Source organism: Syngnathus scovelli, chromosome 2 (genome assembly GCF_024217435.2).
Source record: "Syngnathus scovelli strain Florida chromosome 2, RoL_Ssco_1.2, whole genome shotgun sequence".
Classification (NCBI taxonomy): Eukaryota; Metazoa; Chordata; class Actinopteri; order Syngnathiformes; family Syngnathidae; genus Syngnathus; species Syngnathus scovelli.
In genome coordinates, this window is record NC_090848.1 from 5418184 (window position 1) to 5443561 (window position 25378).

Here is a 25378-nt window from a genome sequence, read left to right on the forward strand (position 1 = left end):
AAAAGCTGAACAATTTCCATGTAGTCACATCACATAAAAACCTAGCAATACATTTTCCACATACTTTTCTAACTTTTAGTGTGTTCCCTCGAACAAGCTACAAATGGAACAACAGTATTGCATTCTGCTGAGCGCAACCTGTGAGCTGGTTTTGCGGCACTGCTGCTGCCCAGATAAGAAGCGTTGGCAAAAGTGTTTAAGATTTCATGGGATACGTTGAGAGCTTCAGTTCTTCTCTTGAGATCTCTCCTACTCATCTAACTGCCTCATCTTAATGCTTCTTGAAGGCCAAGAGGCTGCATTGTCCAGAGGTAAAAGTAAAAATAAAGACTTCTACAGATGTTTAAATCCAGCACTGCAATTGGAGTGCATTAAAAAAAACATGAGGGGAAGTGGAGGATTTTTTTTTTTGTAAAAGCTCTCAACATGATCTCAATTGGAAACTGAAGCTGGATGACAAAGCAAATACAGGAATGATATGTTTTACTTTATAATGATACGTTTCATGCACAAACACAATGGGATGCATGTTTGTGAGCCTGCAAAAATTGCAGGCAGATGTGTAATTTAAAATCCAACGCTGGGAAAAAGAGCTGCAGCCAGGTCGCACCACAGCCTTGAGCTTGCTCTGCACATGTCATGTGTATTCTGTGTGTAGGGCAATGTCATGTTCATCCTGACCGTGGACGCATGTTTCACTCTGCAACACTTGCATGGCACTCATTTGATTCACCAACGTTTTGCTCATCAATATTGACCTTTGAAATGACCTTTTGCCAGGTAATCTACAGTGATGTGCGCATCATTGAGTTTCCGTCATTCACCAGCAGCAACCCCAGGAGTCCGTCATCATTAGTCCATCATTATTTCGGGCTTTGTCATGTCAATCTTAAAGAAAGAAAGAAAGAAAGAAAGAAAGAAAGAAAGAGAGAGAGAGAGAGAGAGAGAGAGAGAGAGAGAGAGAGAGAGAGAGAGAGAGAGAGAGAGAGAGAGAGAGAGAGAGAGAGAGAGAGAGAGTCAACAAACGGCCTATCGCACCCTTGAAAAGGTTCTGGGCCCGTCCATCACAATAATTGTATTCAGTTCCAGGTCACGTCTCACGCTTGTGCTTTACAGCTGCGTCTCACAGATGTGTGCTCATCGCATGTATATCATTAATCATCTCATGCGTTTCAAACGAGTCGGACAGAAAAAGCTGACGTACTATATATGAGTTCATCACCATGACATGTCTGCCCATGCAAATGCCAAAGCCTAGAAGCATCGCCTGGCGTTATAAAGGCTTGCAAATGTGGCAGATGCACACTGGGTAAACGAACATTCCTGCATCAGGGGATGGAAGGAGGGAAAGCATTACAAATAACCTGGGGATTTGAACATCGTGTGCTGAAGCAACGGGACTGTCAGTGTCGCTATTGCCAAATATTGTGCATCGAGATTAAGCTCGCCAACAGACTGGAAAGCCGTGAACAATGTTGCACTAACAGGGGTAAAATAGGTCAAGCGTGTTTCTCTTATGTGGGTTACAGGCGGTGCAGTCGCCTGAATATCTGGCAAAGCGTCTGCTGTGATATGTATGTACAAGCTCATCCCTCGGGACATTAGGACTCATCCCTCCTCACACCCTACAGGTATACCGGACTGTCTCAGAAAATTAGAATATTGTGATAAAGTTCTTTATTTTCTGTAATGCAATTAAAAAAACAAAAATGTCATACATTCTAGAGTCATTACAAAACAACAGAAATATTGCAAGTCTTTTATTATTTTAATATTGCTGATTATGGCATACAGCTTAAGAAAACTCAGATATCCTATCTCAAAATATTATTACTGCAACCAATGCGGCGTGGCATGGAGGCAATCAGCCTGTGGCATTGCTGAGGTGTTATGGATGCCCAGTATGCTTCAATAGCAGCCTTTAGCTCATTTGCATTTACTTTGGACTTAATGAAATACAGTGGACCAACACTAGCAGCTGACATGGCTCCCCAAACCATCGCTGACTGTGGGAACTTCACACTGGATTTCAAGCAACTTGGATTTTGCTCCCCCAAATTCTGGAAGTGACTCTTCTTCACAATGCTGTTAAGTCTGCGGTCATCTCTCTTGGTTGTGCAGTGTTTCCTGCCACATTCTCCCCCTTCCAACAGACTTTTTGTGGATGTGCTTTGAAACTGCATTCTGTGAACAGCTTGCTCTTTGAGACATTTCTTTTTGTGTCTTACCCTCCTGATGGAGGGTGTCAATGATGGTCCTCTGGACAGCAGTCAGATCAGCAGTCTTCCCCATACTTGTGATTTAGTTTACTGAACCAAGCTGAGTGTTTTTTAAGGCTCAGGAAACCCTTGCAGGTGTTTCGAGATAATTAGACGATCCAAGTGATTAGTTGAATACCCTACTAGTATACTTTTTCATGATATTCTAATATTTTGAGATAGGATATTTGAGTTTTCTTAAGCTGTATGCCATAATCATCAATATTAAAACAATAAAAGGCTTGCAATATTTCAGTTGATTTGTAATGAATCCAGAATGTATGATATTTTGGGTTTTTTAATTGCATTACAGAAAATAAAGGACTTTATCACAATAGTCTAATGTTCTGAGAGTCCTGTATATAATTATAAAATAATTCCTTAGGGCATGTTTTTATGTCATCTTTTGCACCCACAGGTCATTTTTACCCTAAACCTCACTGATAAATCATGGACTCAATTTACCCTCACTGTTGTATCTCAGTGAGGCAAAGTTCAGAAGGACTTGCTCAGGGAAACTTTTTGGGTAATAGGCACAAACAATATACTAGTTGCTTAATTTACACACTTTGATTGGTTAGTGTTAGGATTAGGGTTAGAATTGGGCTTAAGGTAACCCATTCCAAAGATTCAACTATTTGTATGGAAAAAAATTAAAAGTAAAATGTTCCTAATATGCAAAGGGAAATATGTGGTTGTCGGAAAGTGCTGCAATACTACCTCCAGGACCAGAGAAGCTGAATGTTTGACTCAATGGAAGCTCAGAATTTCCAAAATGTTAAACAAAGCTTGGAGGGCTGGGTGCACCCGCCCGCTTCACGCTTGCCTGAGCCTGAACACATGACAAGCAAAACCCGAAGGCTTGGAGGGGAGGCGGGAGCGAGTGTAGGCAATGCTGTGGACGAGAGATGTGCAGGAATAGCTCCTCAATGTTTAGATTTGTGCGTAAGCTGGATGTGTGGATGCACGACTCCTCTCCTTCCAACTCACCATCTCTTAAGCTTACTCACTATTGTTTCGCCAGACGACATGACTGCATGCCTCTTTTTCTTTTGTGTTGGTGGACCATGTGAGGCTCTTGAATGTAAGTGGTCCTTTGTTGTTTAAGTCACTTCCATTGTTATAGTTTCTTAGAGTGGGTGGTCAGTTGTGCTGTCATCTATCGTCAGGTTGCAGGAGACTTTGTTGCAGAGTGTAATTTGAGCTTTACATTTGAAAGCATGTGCATGCCGCTGTCATTGTTCACTTAAGAACTTCAGTCCGTGTCAAGTGAGATAGACTTTTTGGGCTCAGGTCTATCTATACTTCAAGCAACTGAGAATGAATATATTCAAATATAAAAAAATATTTTGGTAAAGAAACCAAGTTTGTGTTGCATTTCTCCCAAGGAATCACCGAGTTGATCTATTCCTGCTAACTCATGCAAGTGAGTTTAATGTGTAAGAAGGTGCAACGTATGTGATGGGAATTACACCTGACATCATCAATGAATAATACAAACATTGAATGTACACTTATATTAATAATGCAGAACTTTGCAAAGCCAAAGGTGTATGGAGAAAGTCTTTCTGTGTGTGCACAAACGTGTCAGTGCCCAGTGCACCGTGGTAGGCCTATAATTTTACTTACTGGCCAGTGACAAGTTGAGGTGCAGCAACGATAACTCTAAACTGCAAATTCATGTCACACAATGTATATCTAAGTCAATTATGTTGTCCTTCAAATGATATTTTTTGTCCTGTAACACTGCTAATGACCAATTCTCATATTACCTTAGGTTAAAAAAAAGTTGTGACTAAAAAGCATTCAATATTTATGAGAGGGAAGGTGCACAGTACACTTACAGGAATATTTAAAACTCTTGTTCATTTTGCATTTGCAGAATGCCAGTTTCGTGTTTGCTTTAAAACACAGATCTTGCCATATTTGGAACCCAGCAGGGTTTTCTAAGCTTTGGGGGCATTGGCAGCAGTGGCTGCTAGTGGGTCCAATCTTTTTCATACCTTGCCAAAGTCCTCCCCAAAGACTCCAGGTCTCGGCTGGAGATTCAAGAACTTGGCATTCAAATTCAGCCTTTTAAGAAAACGCCTTTGGCTCCTTGCCACCACACAAAATGAGTTTCAATAAAGGTGCCTTTAAATTAAAACCGAAGCTTTAACTAGATGACATTTATCTGCCTTGTGGGCATTAACCTACATGAATAAGTGCATTGGTTCTACAAGTGAGAAGACATGGCGCTAATCACCAGCAAAACAAAGGCTGAGAGAACTAAAGCATTTAGCTCTGAGATAATCTTTGAACTAATCAACCATTTCCTCTGTTCCTTTATTGCTTCAGACACTTTGGTGAAAGTAAGTGCCAATCAACCACACAGCAAGGCATTACTCATTTTACATGTCATGGAAACCTCGTGTAGAGGCCACAAATATGTGGAACAATTTGTCCACATTGTAGAATGCATGATGTATCGTGGTTGTGAAGCTTAGTGCTTTACACAATTTTATTTTTTCCAGAGCATTTTGAACTGAGGGGGTTAATAGCTAAGTCTGTATATAATACATAACATGGCATCAAAGCTACAAATCTGTGTGTAACTCATTAATGAATCCGACAATGTGAATTGCAGCATGGAGCAATGGTGTCTAATGATTTTTTAATCAATGGACGTTTCACGGAAATGGCATTCCTGTGTTTAGTGAATCTTCATTGTTTATACTTCTTTGTTTCTTTCCATTGTGGAGAAGTGGCCTTGCTGTTAACCAGCAATACTGTAGTGTTGTGTACCAGAGCAGTGTGTACTTCAACACAATGGAGCCTAAGAGGGTATCGATATGGGTGCAATATTTTGTGAACCTTTAAAATGCAAACATTAAAAACTGCTGACCACATCATGGTGGGAATTGAGATTGGGGTAAATAGGAGAAACTAGGAAATTTGAAAGAGAAAATTGATGGCTAGATCATCATTTGCCTTGAATAAGGCAGGCATATTGGGTATTCTTGTACGCTTTTATAGAGGACACAAATGTGAAGGCAAACATCTTTTGCAAGTATGATTTTTTTCCAATATTTGGAGTCTAGTTTCTGAAATAGAAAATTGTTGGCAAGATCATAATTTGCCTTGAACAAAGCAGGCATATTGGGTATTCTTGTACGCTTTTATAGAGGACACAAATGTGAAGGCAAAACATCTTTTGCAAGTATGATTTTTTTCCAATATTTGGAGTCTAGTTTCTTTCTAGAATATTATCTCGGGTTGTGCTGTAAAGACAGGCACATCTTTCCTTTAAAGATCCCACTTTCCTGATTCAGACTGCAGTGCTAACGGAGGATAAATCAACATAATTGCTCCCATGTTACTAACAAAGACCTTTGCAGCTTAGCAGGCAATTGATTTGCTCTGCTGTTCGGCTTACATAGGGTTGCCCCTGTTAATAGGCTCTGTGATCAGTCAAATGCTGGAGTCAACGTTTGGCATTTGAATGTAAGTGGATCGATTTTGCCTTACTTCCAGGTTACAATAAGAGCTCATAGACAACAACAATCATGTGTTGTCTGTTATGTTTCGAACCAATTTTCTGTTCCTATAGCATTGAAAATGTTGTGGGAAGCTTGTTGCATTGTTGGCATTTGAACGAACCACCGGGGGAAAAAAGGCCCAGGAGCAACACACACATTTGTTTGCTTACTGGAGAAGACTTGAGGGGTACTATGAATAGATCCTTAAAAGATTCAAAACAGCATCAGCAGACAGATTAACAATAGATCGATAAACAATGAGGCCTACTAATGCTACCCACTAGTCCAGCGGTGGCATAGAGGGACCATCATTTATTCAAATCATAATTTATGGCTGTATTAGACTGTAGTCACAAGACCCTGACACCTCTCTTCTTTCATAAAATATGCATGCAGTTTGATTAATGCCACAGCTTTCCCTTTGACAACTCTAGCTCAAGGTCCTCTCTGATTCATCTAATGGCTAAAGCGAATACATAGCTTTTATATTAGGAAGTCCTCACATTTTATGTTACTCTCTATGTCGTTTTCAGGTGGGTCCTGGCACATTATCATCACATTGCAATACTTTCACTGCCCTCCTCAAGTGAGAGCTCCTCAAGAGCCTGACGTTCTCCCATAATTTATTCATATTCCCACTTTGCACGCCAGGGGAAAAAAAACTCTTTTCAAAGCTGGGTCACTCATCTAAACTGGCTGCATTTGACAGTTTTTTCTGTGGAACTCAAACAGAGCATCCTCCATTTGAGGCAATAAATGACAATGTCACACTAACATGGCAAGATCACATGACAGGACCAAGACAGAGATGTCGAGGCTAGCTATCTTCCTTCCATCAATTTACCCATCTTTCCCATTTTTCAATGCAATATTCACTGCACCTCTGGCAGGTACTTTGCAATTAACACTTTTGTAATTGATATAAGTGATATTTATTTTTAATGCCTTATCCTATTTAGGATATAATTATTATATTAGGATTTAACTATGCTGTCTATTTTGTTGCACGTACATCACAGAGAGAAGCAGACCACATACAAGAAAGATTGCAAATGGTGGCTTGACCACCAAACTTTGCTTCGTGGGAGTTGCGCGCTGTGCTTAAGGGTACAACAACATTATTTTCCCCTTGCATGTTACAGCGTCTGCTCGCCATAATTTAATTTCAAAGAAAGGTATGCAACATGTCAATCTCAGCTCTCGGGTCATAACCCCATCATGGTTCAACCCTGTTACTGGTCTCACCCAGTGAGTCTTTGCCACATTCCACTCATTCCTGGGTGCTAAAAAGGGAGACCTCATGCAACTGACAGTGGAGGCCCGTTTCCCCAAGTTCAGAGGAGCTGAGCATAGCTTTCTTCAAACCAGTCACAGAGAGCACAGCGAGAAACACATTTAAAGGACTGCAGTGTTTGGTATCATAACGTGGAAAATAACATAAAGTAGAGTTACATCTTCTTCATCTCGTGTCAATTTCCAAAGAATATTATTTTTGACTAAATTAAAGTTGTGCTTTATAAGACTGACACTGAACAGTATTTGGCCATCTGTTTCATGTCAGCGCTCCCATGAGACAAAATGCCCAAGTCATGTTTGATAAACGTGTCACTGTCAAAGTGAGGCCTCCATTTATTTAAACTGAACCAAGAACTGCACTCAAAGTTGCTGTTATTGAATTCAGATTTAAGGCTGGCTCACTGGGCTTCTTTGAGAGGTCAGAAATTATAAAAGTCTCACAAATTAATATAAAACAATATCAATACAGGATGGGCAGGTTTGCTGGAGCGCCACCAATTGAGTTTATTCCCATTTGTTTATATTTTATTGAGTAGAATTGTTCCAAAACTATTCACCAATTTCCAAGTTTTGTGTAGGTGCTCGCTTATTTTTAACATGGATGGTAAAACAAGATGTTATGGGAGAATTTCTGGAGTTAATTATTATGTTGTGATTCACATACATTGCATCAGAACTACGTACATCACCTCTCACCATAAATCATCTGGAATAGACACCAACCCACCACTGACCATGAACAGAAAATGAATAGAAGGATAAAGTGAACGCAGGAGATGTACTATAAAGTGCTGATTCAAATTAAAATAATTTACCCTGGCTAGAAGATAGTGAGGTTCTTAACTTTTTTTGTGTTTCTTTAAGCAGCGACACCCAGCTGGGCATGCATGACAGAAGTCCCCATGGTATATTGCAAGAGCGCATACGACCGTAGCACACAGTGTGAACATTGGAATTTACTAACTGTCCTGTACTAAAATCATATTATGTCTACAAAAAGAATGTCAGTGGTCCGCGTTCCTGTGGTGCATTTAGTCTGTAAGTAGTAATCAGACCTCTCAAAGTTTAGGATAGACTTAAGAGAGACGTTACTAAAAAATGGAGTCATAATCTTGGTTTTATGCTGCTTTTCTTGAAGTAAGCCCAACCACGTTGGTTCTCCGACTAAAGTGAATGCTAAACATTCAGAATGGCGTATGCTTTTATGGTGGCAGTTGTGTGGGCGATGAAAGGGCTGACTTGCAACTTGGAGATTAATCTAAGCTTCTTTCTTTTAGGGTCGTGTTTTTGTTCCCATCCCCTAAAACAGCTGCAACTTTAATATATCTTAAGGGGAATGCTACATTAAAGAAGGCAAATTCTTTGTTTGGATGTGTTTGGGCTGCTTTGATGCACATTATAATAGACACACATGCACATGTGAGGTTGCGGGAGTAATGCGCAGTATACATAATGGCACACAGGCCAACATATTTACATGGCATGTTTGCCTCTGACACATCTGACAGGGACTCGTAGAGCTAACTCCGCCCTACGTGAAGGTCCAGTGATTGGCCTATATAGAGGCCGTTGGCAGATTTGAATAGGGAAGCCGGGTGGGAGGAGGAGGGATGGAGGCGTTGCACTTTGAGTCTGCCCTCTCTCTCTCTCTCTTTTTCCCTCTCTCCCCCTCCCTTTCTCTCCCCAGTGTCAGGATGCACTGGCTTGCATAGGCAGGGTAGGAAGCATGTCATGAGAGGTGATGACACAGCCACGGAGCTGTGGCCACATCCTCGCAGACTCTTGTTTTGACTGCTGGCGACTTCTTTTTGCCTCGTACGCTCCTGCTGGAGCAGAGAAAGCTAAAGACAAGCCATCCCTATATTCTCTTGCTCTCCTTTTTCAGTTTGCTTTTGGATGATGGGATAATAACCATGTGGAAGGTAAGATAAGGGAAGGGATGAGGAGGATGGGGCATTGTTGCCATTGTTTTCGTTTTTCCTTTTTGCTGTCTTGCTAGAAGTTTGTTCTGCTCTTAATGTACTCCAGATTAAGTTTCTTAGGGAATACTGACTACATTGAAAACAATATTGCAGCACCTGCAACCACCAACAGGAAGGAGAAAGCAGACAATAATATGGTTTCGCAATGAGTGTGTCTGTGTGTGTGTGTGTGTGTGTGTGGGGGGGGGGGGGTTCTCCATTCATGCAGACGAGCATTTGTAGGGTCAGAGGTCACAGATGTTGACTCACAGTCTCTGCTCAAGTTTATCCCAAATGTTGTTTCATGAGGTCAGCTCTCAAGTTCTTGCAAACTACGTCCGTCAAAGTAACCCTTAGTGGACCCAGTTTCATGTCCTGGGAAGCAGTCATGCTGGAACAGAAAAGGGTTCTCCCCAAACCGTCGCCACAAAGTTGGAAACATAAAGCCATTCAAAATATCTTGTTTTCAGTTATGAATGATTAAGATTTAAGGTGGCAATGAGTGATGAAAAAGTATATATATATATATGTTTTTAATCTAATGATTTAATAGATGTTTCCCAATACTTACATATAGTGTTGAATTTTGGCTTAGGCAAAATAGGAATGTAGGGTTGGAGCAGAGTGTGCCAGCAGTACTGGAATGATAATGACAGAGCTACAGATGTTAGAGAATGCTGGAGGGCCATCTGTGTCCTGAACTAAGAGGCACTTTTGGAGTTGATAATCTCACAACAGCAGTGGGACTCAATATTAAAATTTATATTGAGTCAGATGCGTGCATCATTGTGGGTTTGGGGCACTTGTGTGACCCAGTTTTACTCATCAACTGTTTTTCTTGATGCTTGAAGGCCAAACCTAACGATAGGAAACAGTGCCTTGATGGATGCTAGAAAGGATGTCTGAGAATGCTGATTAAACATCTTATATTTCCTTACATTCATATTGTGTCTCTGCTTATAAGCCGTGTGAGAGTAGCTGGAAAGAAGCGAGGCAAGAAACTCCTACATGTTTACATGTGTTTCGTGTGTGCGGAGCCACGTGTGCAACAGATGGGATGAGCCCCACCCCTCCCGAGTTCAACCTGCTCAGGTCATGGGGCAACAAGGAAATCAACTGTGTGACATGTACCATGAGATGTGATATGCAATGTGGCTCATACAGGAAGGACTTTAGTGTTTTGTGCAACATTTGTCTGTGACCAATTTAGCACCCATGTTGTCAATGCTGTTTCCTGTTTCCCATGCATGACATGTTTCGGTGCCATTGTCAAGAGCGCTAGTCCATCCCAGCTGTTAGTTAGACTGGCCCTGAAGCTAGTGTGAAAAATGTTGAAGATAAATATAGCTAAGATAGTATTGTGATGCCTTTTCCTCTGCAAGTGCTTTCTAACTGTTTGTGTACAAGTAATTGCATCTTTGAACTCATAGTTCATTGTGGAAAAAAAAAAGATTAAAACCATGAAAAAGTTGAGACGTCCTTTACAAACACGTATAATCTTGCAAAAAATGTGCGTTTTACAAACCAGTCCATGTGTCTGCCAGTTGTGACGTCCAATAACTTTGGTTGGCAGGGTTAGTCTGAGGTTACAAATTGAGTATTGAGTGACACAGTCAGAAAGGTGGGACTTTATTTCACTCAATATTATGTTGTGAGAAGAATTTCTAAAACTGTTTCAGTATTCAAGTCTTTTGCCTTCCGAGACATCTCAGTTAAAGTGGCTCGGAAGTGTTTGTCACACCCAATCAACCTTTTTGTGCTTGAGGCCTAATTCTGGTTGCGGATAACTCAGAGACAATGCATCTCTCGCTGTCGTCCATCAACATCTTTGACAACAAACATGTTTACATTCCCTTTCTTTGTTTTCTCTTAATGTCAAATCTAATTTTGCAAATATTGTCACATCTAATTTGGATCATTTAAGCACACACACACACAAGCAAACAGACACGTCACCCTCTGTCATACTCTGGACTTGCATACAGGCTAATCCTGTAGTCAACCACCTCACAATATAAAAGGCTGCGATTGGTTACAGTACAGCGTGGGTGGGAACGGATTATAGATAATTTTTCTGTGTGGAATCACACAAAGGCGATGTGTGTGCATGCGTGTGTGTCACATAATCAGACACTGACTTGCAGTGTTTTATGGAGAGGAAGAGGAAGTGGAGAAGGAAGGGGAAAAGGAAGTAGGTTGATATTTGACATCACTTAGCTATGAACCTTGGCACTTTGGCCCACATTAGGCTGCAAGTCTGCACTGCAAAATTAATCACGTGTTTTCTACTGCTTTATGAGCATTTAAGTGTACAGCAAAATAGGAAGTGTGGCGTCTGTAATGTACCTGTGACTTTGTGCTAAACTAGGCATTATTGTTTTATTTGTGTGAATGATCCAACCGTTTTCTGATTGAGATACGCGTCACAAGTTTATTTCATTCATAAATCCTCCAAATGGGTGTGATGAGGTAGTGGTCAAGGTCAATTTGCTAGGCAAGAGTCCTGTTTTCATGTCTGAGAAATTTAAGATACAAGCTATCATAGAATAGTGGATCACTCACTTTCATGTGTTATTTAAGCAAAAAACAAACAGACAAACAAACAACGAACAAGCAAACAAACAAATAATGCAGTATGTTAACTATTTCAAATATTCTTGGATTTTCACAATTTGCAAAAAGGTTGAATTTAGGGTTCACTATAAACGTCTCAAAGAGGAAATCAACCCCACAATTTAATAATTTATTGTACATTCCTCCACTAGTCTGAACACAGCATTCTGATTAATATTGCATTTGTGGGATATGAGTTCATCAGCAAAATTCAGAGTTCAGCAGCAAAATTCATCTGTCTTTAATCTATCTAAGGGGGCGGCCACTTGCTGTCAACTGACATCATGGTTGCCAGGTCTCAGGTCACAACTAATCACGACTCAGTTTTATAAAACTGGTGAGCCATGATTGGTCGTGCAACTGTGATGTCGTTTTCAGTTGACAATAAGCGGCAAATTGGCCGCACCGCTGAGATGGATAAAAACAGGTGGATTTTGCCTGTTTAATTCATATTCCACAAACCAAATATTGGGCTGCACAGAGCATATGAAAGTAATGTAGTTAATGTAGAAGCTAACCTAATACAGCTTCTTCTACACCCAGAAAGCTGCTATGCGCCTTCCAGGCCTGTTTGCTATATTTGCATGTTTAGTGTGTCCTGAGTGACACACACATACGCACACTGGGGTCTGATTATGTGCGTCAGGTCAGCGGGGATGACCTACTTTTTGATTCTGCTCGCCAAATGGTGGGCGCCCTGCCCTTCTCAAAGTATGTTTTCAGTAAAATAATACTTTAATAAGCTTTGTGGCAATCAGAATACTGGAAAACACACTGGTGTCAACATGCATCTGTCAGTCCATTAAGTCACACATTTACTTACAATGTGGACTCAAAGCTGAAATACTTGCAGGACGTCCATATTACAAATAATAACTACGTCGCTGGCATACTGTGAATAGATAGAGTTACTCTACATGCGTTATATTCATAATTGATAATTTTCTGACAATATAAGTACAATTAGATTATTTCCCATGGCACTAAGATGACACAGGACCCTAGTTAAGAATCATTGCTCGAGACCATCAAAAAACAAACACTAAAGGAAAGTGTGACTGTAAAAGAGTGTGTAAACTTTTTACCCATAAATGTACATTTTCAATGAAGGGGCACTACTTAATTAATTGAATCTGTATATCGTCTCTGTTTTTTTTAAATTTGTGAACTTATTTCAAAACCATGTCTGCCATTGCAATATGTCTGCTCAAGCTTGATTCTGCTGCCCCCATGAGGTCATGAGATATTGATGCATGCTTGATCCATCAGTTTCCTTCACTTCATATAAAAAGAAAAAAAAGTCTTTCTTTATAGTGTTGCTTTAGCTTTGATGGTTGTTTTATGCTTTTTTTTAACTGATTCCTCTCTCGCCTACAGATATTTGAGTGGTTCCCCTGGATTCTGCTGACATTGTTCCTCGCCCCACCTGGTTTCCCCTGAACAGGATGGACACTCTGGAGTCAGAGCTCACCTGCCCAATCTGCTTGGAGCTCTTTGAGGACCCACTGCTGCTCCCCTGTGCCCACAGCCTATGTTTTGGGTGTGCTCACCGCATCCTTGTCTCACACTGTACCACTAACGAATCGGTTCAAAGTATCAGCGCCTTCCAGTGTCCCACGTGCAGATATGTCATATCCTTGAGCCCTGATCGTGGACTTGAAGGACTCAAGAGAAACGTGACCTTGCAAAACATCATTGATAGAGTTCAGCAGGCCTCGACATCAAGTGGCCTTCCTCTGCCACTGCCCCTTCCTGCCCCTCAAAGTGGGCCCAACTCGCCTGGTGAAGAAGACAGCGAGCGGTTGGCTCTAGTCCCCGTCAGTGCAGCAATGTCGAGCCCGGGAACGACTCCAGAACCGGTCCAGTGCCAGTTTTGCGAGCAGGATCCGCCAGAGGAGGCGATCAAGACATGCGTGACGTGTGAAGTGTCGTACTGTGAGGAGTGCCTCAGGGCCACTCACCCCAACAAGAAGCCATTTACTGGACATCGGCTCATTGAGCCCATGCCGGGCTCCCACCTGCGAGGGCTGCAATGCTTGGAGCACGAGGAGGAGAAGGTCAACATGTACTGTGTAACTGATGACCAGCTCATCTGCTCCCTCTGCAAACTGGTGGGAAGACACAGAGACCACCAAGTGGCAGCACTGAGTGAGCGCTTTGAAAAACTCCGGGTGAGTGACTATATTTTGATTTGAGATTATTGATGTCTGTTTTATAGTTTTAATAGCTCAATAGTCAAATAAGGAATAAGAAATATATTAGACCTACCCTTTTGTGGAAAGAAATCAAAGGTCAAATAAGGAGCAGAAGAGCAAAGATGTCATTTGTCACACTTAACATGACCTGTCAGATTGTTGCCCACTGAGGGCATTGTTGCCCACTGAGGGCAGTTTTTTTTTAAGATATCTGTTGGTTGATCTGATCAGTTGTATAATATTTACCAACATTATTGCTCTCAACTTATTTTTATCTATTTGGTGCACGTTATAATCATTACAATCACATGACACCAAACCAGATGTCACGGACGGAGTGGAAATGGAGCAGGACGACCAAGTGCAGCTTGGACCAGGGTTTATTGAAGAACGCAAACTAACAGACTCGGCAACTGACATGACTTAACAAAACCTAACAACGAGACTGACCAAAAAGACGTGAAACAAAAGGACAGGGTGACATTACCAATGACGGGAACAGGAACCAAAACGACAGCATGACATTAACACACAACAATGACCCGACGGGGAGTGAGGGGCAGACAGGACTTATATACACGACAGGTAACAAGAGGCAGGTGGGAATAATCAAACTCACCATGGGCACATAGGAAGGGAGGGGCGAGCACACAGACAGAAACCAAGACAACCGACACTTAGTGAAACAGCAGGGGCTAAGGCGTGACACCAGAGACTTACAATTTGAAAAGCATAGAGGAAATAGTGTATGTTTACTATTTGAAAAAAATAAACATTTTCTTACAAGTAATATAGTTATGAGCAGGAAGTAAATCTCTCTCAGAATAAGATTTATTTCGACTGGAGTTGAGATTTTATTGTTTTCGTCATCAGACAATTACTGTGTGCGGTTTGTGTGCACATAACCATGTGTGCAGTACCACTATGGACACATGTAGCCGGACCCTTAATTAATGGAGAAACCTGACAATTTTCGATGAGGTAGCAGGGTAATGAGTGCCAAATCACTTGCTGGGTGTTAGATGGGGTTTAACTGAGCGGAGCCATACTGTATGAGCTATACTCTATATGAGTATTTGGTAGGGATGACATTGTCATTCCAAGAGATGATTCAAAATCCTGCTTGCATAATTATAATAAAGCTCACTGACATTGTCAGAGAGATATTCATTTAACAGTATGTGTACTGTTGTGTTTGGTGCACAACTGCATTATAAGCAACAGACATTATCAGGAGGTCAAAGTGTTAAGTGTCATCCACTCATGCATTTATCAACCTAAGGCAAAGCTTTGCCCTGAATACTATACTGATTGCTTGCACAGAAACATTCACATCACCACAAAGAAGAAAACTGAACCCACAGTCTGCACACTCATTCATTCATCTGAAAATAAATCTATTATGGTGGAACATTTCCTGAGAAGTCATGTTGCATTTATGCAAGACAACATACATAATTTATTTGTTTTGTTTTTTTTGTCAATCAAGACTTTGCATGACTTGATTAGACATTTCCTAAAGGCTTCTCCCATGTAAGAAAACTTTTGTAATTAAAACTTAAAATGTGACCTCTCACTCATTTTTTTTTTTTTTTTACTTCCATTTGGACTCTGACAAGTTTGAGAAAAAAAAACTGTTGTGACCCATTTCACGGTTCCTACTTTTTGCTCTGACGTGATGTGAATTAGCAATATCCTGACATCTTTCGTTCTGAATCGCTCACATACGCACGCACACACACACGCACACCCACACGCGCACACCCACGCACACACACATGCACACGCACACACACCCAAAAAGCATGCTGGATAACTCCAGTAGTTTCCTTTTTCATTTAAAGTCTGATAAGAGCCATAGGGGTTATTGTTGAAATAACCATCCTTATCCGAGACAAAATTACCCACAGGCGCTTGTAAAAAAAGAAAAAAAAAACACACACATCTAAGTCCTGGATGGTTGGTGAGAGTGGGAACAACCTCCAGGATAAAAGATGCGAGCTGCTTTGTGAGCACACTGGCTTCATTGTTAAGATTTATTGTGTTTTTCAGTAATCCATTAACTTTAATCAACTGCCTCAAGTGGGGACTGCATCGTTTGGTCAACTATCATTTTAAATGAGGAAGTACAGTTCATGTGCTATAGCTGGGATTGTATGCACGTGTGCGGATAAGCATATGTGCATAAACATATGCACATAAGCATGTGCAAAGCCAAACAGCAAAATGTTAATATGAATGACAGGATGTGACCTGCAAGTAAAGCATCTTCATATCCATTAATGCTTAAGCGCACACAAAGGAGGGCAGAGTGGCAAGGCAGTATGCAATCATGTCATATGTTTCCAAAGGAAACATTTGTGCTACTATTGCTTTTATGTACCAACATCGTATTAAGGCCATCCTTTAAGCTTCCTATGCTACGATGAGGTTCACCCATTAAGACAAACTACGCAAATCCCTCAAATCTCTTGTTGTTTACTGTTGAGTTTCAGAATAAAGCTGATCTCAGAAGAAATATTAGATAAAACATGAGAAATGTGATCTTGTTTATCAGTTTGAACTTTTAAAGATATGCAGTTTTTGTTCTTAGCTTCATTGGGATAGCTTGTGGCAAGATGTAGCTCTTTTAGAAAGGCACCACAGAAGCACTCAGCTTGGATTAATTTCTAGGAGGGAAAAGGAGTTCTGCATGGGACAGACACAGCATCAGATCAGCTTAAGCATGCTCGATTTGGCAATTTGGTGAAACTCTTGGATTTAAAGGGGACAGCATGTAACTCTTCCCTGACTGGCAACAAGTATAGGGAGATGATCTGAAAATAGAAAGAGAAAAAAAATACATATACGTATATACTGTATAAGAAAAAGGAGGGAGGACATCCTGTCACCTGTTTGCCGGTTCGTTAGCCGCGAGGGCTGCGTGCGCTCATAGGAGGGTAAAAAAGCTTTAGATGCCTAATTTGCCGCTTGGCTGGGTTTGCGCATGGCTTGGTGCTCAGTGGAGCGGCTGTCCCACTCACATCCTCTGCTAGTGCAGGACTGTGTATAAGGATCGGACGGGACAAGATGAGGAGGCATTGCAGGGATGAGGGTTATCACCCTCCTGCAGAGGTATGGAAATACACTTGGAAAGTTACTGGGATGCTTTGACATAGCAGAATGTAACAGAATGAAAGGGCCGTACATTGATATGTCTGTTTTTGTTTTGTTGAAGAAGGTTGTCTCAAAACTTACTTGGCTTTTGAAAACTCAAAGGGGGGATTGCTTCTTGCTTTCATTTGAGGCTTCACTGTTGTTTTTCTTGAGTGGATTCCTTCTCATTAATGTCAACTCAATGTCTTTTTCTCCAGCAAGCGTTGGATTCAAACCTGAGTAATCTCATCAAGAGAAACAACGAGCTCGAGTCGCTGATGGGAAAACTGATTCAGACTTGTCAACATGTGGAGGTAAGTGATTTCCTGAGTCTTATCGGGATCTGCATCATCGGTGATCAGTCACATATTGTTAGATTCACCGGGCCATGGGATTAATTATGTAAATGGTATCATGTTTTCTCATTTTCTTTTGCATAACTGCAATATGAGATTATTTTCAGTCCACAATCTTTTCCTTTACTCAACCCAGGAAAATAAACTATAACATCATAGAAAATTGATTCCAATGGCATTATGGCGTCATAGCACTCACTGTCTGTCCACGTCTATATCATTCCCCAAATTATTCAGAACACATAAGAAGCATAATTGCACGGTTCCTGGGATCATTTATTATTATTTAGAAATTGGTTTACAGTGTAGGTTTAAATAAAAGGAAATTAATACTTTATTGTGTAGCTGAGCGTGAGATAGATAGATTTAGTGTTATTCATTTTTTGCGGCATTATGATTTTACATGCATTAAAAAAATTAAGGGCAGTGCATCACATCTAGCTAAGGTGACTCTGGTATTTGTCAGCAGCTTTTTTTTTAAACCCGCATACTGACATTACATACAAAAGCGCTCAAAGAAGCTTGTTTTTAAAAAAAGCAACGCCCGTGGGTTAAAACTCCAGCAGCATCTCTGTGGAGTAAATGGAGAGTGACGTTTTTGCCTGACATGTCCTTTAGAAACTACAAAGAGCCAGTATTGTGCTTCATCAAGACACTGTAAAGCCAAAGTGTGTGTGTTGTTTGTGAAGATAGCGCTCTGTGCTTTGTGGTGAGTTGAAGCTAGTTTTGATGATGTAGGAATTTGAAATTTGCCCCCAAAATGAAAAAAGCAATGAATAAATGATGCACAAAACAAGGGTGAAAAAAAAATGTCTCACTTCCCCGTTCCCTCCGATCGCCATGTGCATTATTGTTCATACACTCCAGACTCCTAAAATAGCCTGAGGAGAGTCCATCTGAATTCTGTTGTGTTGGGAGTGTGCTTTGATGTGGGTTGGAATCGTCATGCCGGGTTAGACTAGAAATTCACTGCACTGACAGTCCCTCCGGCTGCTTCAGTATTTCTCATTGGCTTTATTACTAAGCTCACTTCATCTGCATTGTAAAATGGTTGAACGCTCTCCATTTTTTTTCAGTATTCCGTAAATGAATCACTTGATCAGCATGCTGTGTTACATTCTGTCAGATGGTCCAGTAGGCTTTGCCAACAGTCCTTAAATACTCAAATTCTGTGTATTGCACACAATGTGCTTTGCATAGCAACTGTGTGGATGCGACTATTTCTCTTTCCGTGGGGCTGTAGCATATCTAAGGTGTACTACTTGAACGTCACTTTAAGACTGCATTTTAGAATCAAAATTTGCCCTTTGAAAGCCCAATGCTGCCATGGCAACAATTCCAGGCAAGGATCAGACAGATAGGCAATCTGTGATTTGAACGTTAGAAGGTTAGATTCATGTCTGTTGCATCTGTTGTACAACAGGAACAATAATACTAATTATAAATACTTAGGATGCAGGAAATATTGGTATACATATAAATAGGCATATCATTATGAAGACAGCGGCCCTGGGATATTAGCATTGGATAGTGACCGGGCTGACCGGTGAATAACAAAAATTTGCATATGACCGATGCTCTTTAAAATGCATCGTCTACTCCGCGATATTCCTACCGAGGTTAAAGAAGTTTCTCACTGTGGCTTTCTTCGCAGGTGAATGCATCCCACCAGGAGAGCAAGCTCTTGGATGAGTGCGACACTTTGATCGACATCATCCAGCAAAGGAGACAAATTATTGGCAACAAGATTAAGGAGGGGAAAGTAAGGGGACCCAGCAGTGGGAATACAAATTGATCATTAAAATACTTGCGAGTCCTTGTTTTGGGTCAAATGCAGTACTCTATTTTCTCACTATGCCTTGACTTATTTATGGCATGACGTCCAAACAGACTGACTTCCTAAAATAGGTCCTGCAGCATTCAGCAGTGACTAAGCATGTGCTGTAAACTTTTCATGATGCATACAATGAGACTTTCACGATACATAGCACCATTCTAGAATGTAGTATCGCATTGAAGTAATAATACCATTTAATCAACATGTTTTTATTCGATGCAGGACTCGGCAGGATCAATGGGACTCTAAACAGTCTGCAATGCTTGAAGTACTTTCAAAGCATCAGATTTGAATAGAGATTACAATATTCATGCAAAATTGCTGAGGACATGTCCCCTGCCCTAATTTCAGTGTGACCTCAATCTGTCTCTTAAAATCTCTGTCTGTCGTGAAAGAGAGTGGAATTGGTTCTTATTGAAAGGTCATAGTTCCGTAACAGACATTTACAGACAAATCTAGAATAAGGAAAACAGTCAATACAAAAAGTATTGTAGTTGGGATCATCATCTCCCACTTAAGCATTGTCACATTGTTTAAAACCGTTTTGTATCTGCACAAAAATCCATCCATCCTTTTTATATTATTGAGGTTGTGCGAACTGGAGCTATACTATAGTATGTAATACAAAGGTGGCTCGACAAAACTGATTTGCTTTCATCTCACAAGTTGTACATTGAGCAGCTGATCAATAATAGATTAACGTGCATGTTGAAGGTTATCTTGCTGCAATGCAGGGGGGGTATACTTCTAGAAAGGTCCAGAATATAAAAATGTTCAATGGACGCCAGCCTCAGGAAGGTACAAACCTTCCATTGCAGTTGTAAGGCAATGAGACAGGGCAGTGACCTGGAGTTTTAGCTCAGCAGTTAGTGCTCTGCACTTCCAAGCTGGGGCCGCCTGGGCCGCGTGTACGGTCCCCATGTAGCGTGACTCTTTTGTTACCCTCAGTGTCAGGCTTGGCGGATTCAGGTTTCTGCTTTGACTCCTCTGATTTTGTTGAAAATGGGGGACACGGCATGGATTGGCCGTGGAAATGTCTACATCCATCCCACAAGGGTGCACAAAGGTTTAATCTCCACCGTCATGCCCAATTCTACCTGCCAAAGTCTAGCAAAATACCAAAAGAAAGAAAACTTCACAGTAAGACTGTGCTTTATGCCAGACTTGATGATTCCTGTCCTTATACTGTCTTAGCCACACTAACACAGGAGAGTGCTAAACAAACAATGTGTTGGAACTTTAATATTTGTCACTCCATGGTCTCAACTGGTTTCAACTGGTAAGTGTGCCAAAGAGTGACGTAGATAAGTAAAGGTGCAGAAAATTCAACTAGAGAAGGTTACAGCTATATAAAGGCATAGCTCAAATTGCCTACCTAATTACATATGTGTGCCATTATGAGGCCTAATCTAACATTAACATCTCTCATCATAATGTGTAGATAATAACATTAATAGCTAATAAAAAACTGGTAGACGTTAGTTTGAGGTTTTTGAGACAGATCCAAAAGTGGTTCTGCTGACATGGTTCTAAAAAAGAAAAAAAAAAAAGTAGATACCGCGTCATGCTCTCCTCACGATTGTAAGACACAATGGCAATTTAGCAGAGTGAGGATGGCATTTAAAGGAAGGATGAATGTGATCAGCGTTCAGGGACTTTTAAAAAATCAACATCAATCTATGTGCACTCCTGCAACCTGTCATTTCCACTTTTTACTGAGCATTTTTTCCACTCCCTACTCAGGCGCAAAGGCTACGCAAGCTAGCCCAGCAGATCTCCAACTGTCAGCAGTGTATCGAGAGATCCTCTGTGCTAATCACACAAGCTGACCAGACACTGAAAGAGGGGGACCACGCCCGCTTTCTGCAGACTGCTAAGAGCATCAACGACAGGTCAGGCACTAAGGAGAGGACAATGTGAGACAATAGGAGTTAGTTTGAAAACTTTCTGTGTACTTGATTTTCCCACACAGGAATTACATTTGCTATTTACCCGAACCTTATCCCATTTGTCTTAAGCCGTTCAATTGATTTATAGCGGGTATGTGCCACCCTTTATACAAAAACTTGCTTTTCCATAATTTTAAAGGCACATTTTGCTGAATATATTTATAGTATTGAATAACATGCAGTATTTCGGTTGGGCTGTTTTAGAGTTTCCATGGCAACTGCATCAACCCAAGTGCTTATTCCTGAGATACACCTGACAGACACATTTGACAACTTTGCCCTGGACTTCTCCAGAGAGAAGAAACTGCTGGAAAATCTCGATTACCTCACTGGTAAATCCTAAACCGAATTTCTTCACATGACGAAATTCAATTTTAATTTGCACCACTTTAATGAGCCGCAAATTTTCAAAATGTAAGTTCCAAACAATGTCTCTTTCTTTGGGTTCATGTTTAATAAAATATTTTTTACTACCCTCAAAACTTTTTGAAAAGTTCTAAAGGTTTAGATTCATTTTTTTAATTCATTCATTTCGAATTCCTTTGAACTGTCTTCGAGCAAAAAATGAGAGGAACGCCATATTAATAAATTCTTAAAATTATTTGACAAAGAATTTGTGTCTGCATTAGAATTATAAGTGTGCAAAATTATACATTTGAATAAAAAGTACGGACGAAACAGAAAACTTAACTAAATAGTCTGTTGATGTGTATTTACCACCAATCAAGTCAGACTTCTTGCCTTTTTCATACTAAATTAGAACTCAAATGCCAAGGAAGACATTAAATTTCATGTTTGAATATACAACTGCTACGTGAAAACGGGCTGCTTGTGATTTGCATGCACAGAACAATGCACATGAATATAACACAAAAGTCATACTGGCCAACAGCAAATTTTAATTGGAGATGGCTCTATGTGTCCCTTAATGCATTTTTTATGTGGATTTCAAGAATGTACTTTTACCTATTAACTTTAGGCAGTCCTATCATTATGGTTCATATAAAACAAAAGTTTTATTTCTTGCCTCCACAGCTCCGTCTGCACCGTGCATTAGGGAAGAGCTATGCACAGCATCCTATGACACTATCTCAGTCCACTGGACATCTGATGATGAATTCACAGTAGTGTCGTACGAACTCCAATATGCCATCTTCACTGGACAGTCCAACATTGCCAGTAAGTTTTGTGTTGAACGAAAAAAAAACAACAAACCAAAATCTCTACCTAAGCACCAAACACCATTTAAAAATGTAATTCAAAAGGTATCCTGACGCAACATTGTGCCTCATTCAAATACCTAGTATATACCGTAATTTCTGGACTATAAGTTGCACCTGATTATAAGAAGGCACCAGCTAAAACTAGGGGAAAATCTTGTTTCGTTCATGTGCAAGGTGCACCGGACTCTACTTCATCCAATTTTAGTCATCTCTTGTTACTTTCAAATTTTTCGTTTCAGGTTTGTGCAACTCATTGGAGAGCTGGATGATTGTGCCCAATATCAAACAGAACCACTACACTGTACATGGCCTGCAGAGTGGCACCAAGTATATCATCGTTGTCAAGGCGATTAACCAAGCGGGGAGTCGAAGCAGTGAACCGGGGACTCTGAAAACTAACAGTAAGTTGCCAACTAAGGACAACTCAAATGAACACAAGCCAACCTCTAATGAAACCTAATAGATGACGTATTTGAAACATTTTCATTTACATTATCATTTTCTCCACTTAGCTACAGATGGGTTTAATTATTTCCCTTCTGCAAACCTGAAATTAAATTAACCGTAAATAAATGAGGTGTCCTGTGAGTGATCTTGCATGCTATTAATCTCAATGTGGTCATGTTTCAGCATCAATTTGTTTTGCCATTCCACCTCTTCTTCTTGGCAGGTCAGCCCTTCAAGCTGGACCCCAAATCTGCTCACAAGAAGCTAAAAATTTCGCACGACAACCTGACGGTGGAGCGTGACGAGAGCACATCCAAAAAAGGCCACAGCCAAGAGCGCTTTTCCAGCCAGAGCAGCTACGGGGTGGTGGGGAACGTTTACATTGACAGTGGGCGGCACTACTGGGAGGCCATGATTGGGGGAAGCACATGGTGAGTTATTCTTTTGACCATATGGCCATAATGATTTTTTTTCTGTAAAAATGGATGACATGGTATCGTGCCATCCAGGAGCTTAGGCAGGAACCCAGAAACCTTTCAAAAATGCAAATTAACAAGTTTGTGTTTTTTTACTTGGTCATTCTTGTGTCGACATTCAACACCCCTTCCCCCTAGGTACGCCGTGGGTATAGCATACAAGTCAGCCCCTAAGCACGAGTGGATCGGCAAGAACTCATCGTCATGGGTGCTCTGCCGTTGTAACAACTCCTGGGTGGTCCGCCACAACAGTAAAGATCTGGCAATTGAGCCTTCGCCCCATCTGCGCAGAGTAGGCATCCTCTTGGACTACGACGCTGGCCAACTGACCTTCTACGACGCTGTGGGCTCTCAGCATTTGCACACCTTCCACATCTCCTTCGTGCAACCCGTGTGTCCCGTGTTCAACGTGTGGAACAAGTGTCTGACAATCCTTTCGGGCCTCCCCATTCCTGACCATCTGGAAGAACTAGAGCCTCAAGAATAAGCACATCCACACCTAGCCAAGTCACACTTGTCCTGCACTTGATAGTTCCTTTTACTTGCTGTGGTTTTCTTTGGCTACTTCCCCACAAGTCAGATAATCGTACTGTATTGTTGTTTTTGCCTCTGTGACAATCCTAACCTGAGTGGATGGTTAGCTGTAAACATTCTAAATAATTCCACATTTTCTTTGCAGACATTCCCACACAACTTCAAAGGAGTTTGCACAACAGGGATAAAGGGAGAATGTATGGAAATTATTTTTAATTTCACACTAGCGGTGACACTGTTTTACATTATGGCTATTCTTGACAAAAGAAAAGGACCAAAGTAAATACAGCTGAACTTTGATTTTACCTGCTTCGATTTTATGCGACTTTATGTCTAACACGATTTGGTCATGGACCCCAATGATTTTGAAGTAGTATTTTAAATGGCAGATATGATGACCGTACGAACCTAAATGACTAGTGCGTAAACCTTAGCGCTCTGCTTATGCTAATAGGACACGACATCCCAACATGATCGCTACCCTGATTGGTAATATAATCATTTTTAATAATTATATTGGATTAATTTTCAGCCAGAACAATGATGTTATTCTCCAAATACAAATGTGTTTCTTAGTACGTATTTCCCTACTGCAATTTCCCGATACAATGGCTCTGATTTTATTTCACTTTCAAGACTATCTCAATAACGTGGTTTTGAGGTAACGTGATTCCCAAATTCTGGACCCACAAGTGCACATAAAATTGAGGTTCGGCTTTTCTGTTACCAGTACAGATGATTTTATAATATAATTTCTCAAAGCATTTTGGAAAAAAAAGGGGAAAAAACAGAAACAAATATCTTTACTCTATTTGGAGCTTTTGACAGCTTGTATTGGGAAAGCAATGAATTTGTATTGCTGGCAATGATACTTCTTGTTGGTCTGTAGAAATGCACCCTTCATTCTCTGTTTTGGCAAACCGAGCTGTTGTTGACGACTTATCCTGAACACACTGCACACACTTCAGATACTGATTTTCACACGGGTCTTAGTTGTTTGCTAGGATAAAAGGATTGACAGTGCCAACAATGACCTCACAAAATGATAGATTTGCAGTATTTTGTGTGATTGTGTAAACCACTTATAAATAAATACAAAAACCTAATAATTTTACTTTTCATAGGAAATGTAATGTTTATGGAAAATTAATTTTAAACAAGACAGTTTACTTACAAAGAAGAAGAGAGACAGTTTAGATTCTAAAACCCTTAATTTACTTTTGATAGCAATCAACTGGAGCTTCTCAGTGTAAATACTGTAAAATTATTTGCTTGTATTTTCCGATCATGATGTTTTGTTGTAAAACCTGGTCCATCTTAAGGTGTGTGAATTCTGTGTTTCCATGGGAATACATTAACTAGCTGTGTCATATTATATATATATATATATATATATATATATATATATATATATATATATATATATATATATATATATATATATATATATATATATATATATGAATATTTGCACCAGTGTTCTATCCTGTCTGAATGGACAATGGTGGAAAATGGGGTGGGGAGTGTTGTCTTCCTCAAAAATAAATATTTGCACACTGACAACTGACATTGACAACTGA

General features: G+C 40.4%; 1 protein-coding gene across 2 annotated transcripts; it reads left to right on the plus strand.

Annotated features, from left to right (window-relative positions):
- The first annotated feature begins 3127 nt into the window (after positions 1-3127).
- LOC125988560 (E3 ubiquitin-protein ligase Midline-1) lies at positions 3128-25139 on the plus strand. Of its 2 annotated transcripts, none has more exons than XM_049753887.2 (10): positions 3128-3342; positions 13024-13817; positions 17195-17290; positions 18987-19094; positions 20913-21061; positions 21323-21450; positions 22154-22297; positions 22581-22742; positions 23012-23219; positions 23403-25139. In XM_049753887.2, exons 2-10 carry the CDS (start codon positions 13092-13094, stop codon positions 23749-23751), a joined length of 2070 nt encoding a protein of 689 aa, XP_049609844.1. In that variant the 5' UTR covers positions 3128-3342; positions 13024-13091; the 3' UTR covers positions 23752-25139. The 2 variants fall into 2 exon arrangements, with proteins under 2 accessions (XP_049609844.1, XP_049609843.1); XM_049753886.2 differs by lacking the exon at positions 3128-3342 and adding an exon at positions 8754-8994.
- Positions 25140-25378: the final 239 nt, after the last annotated feature.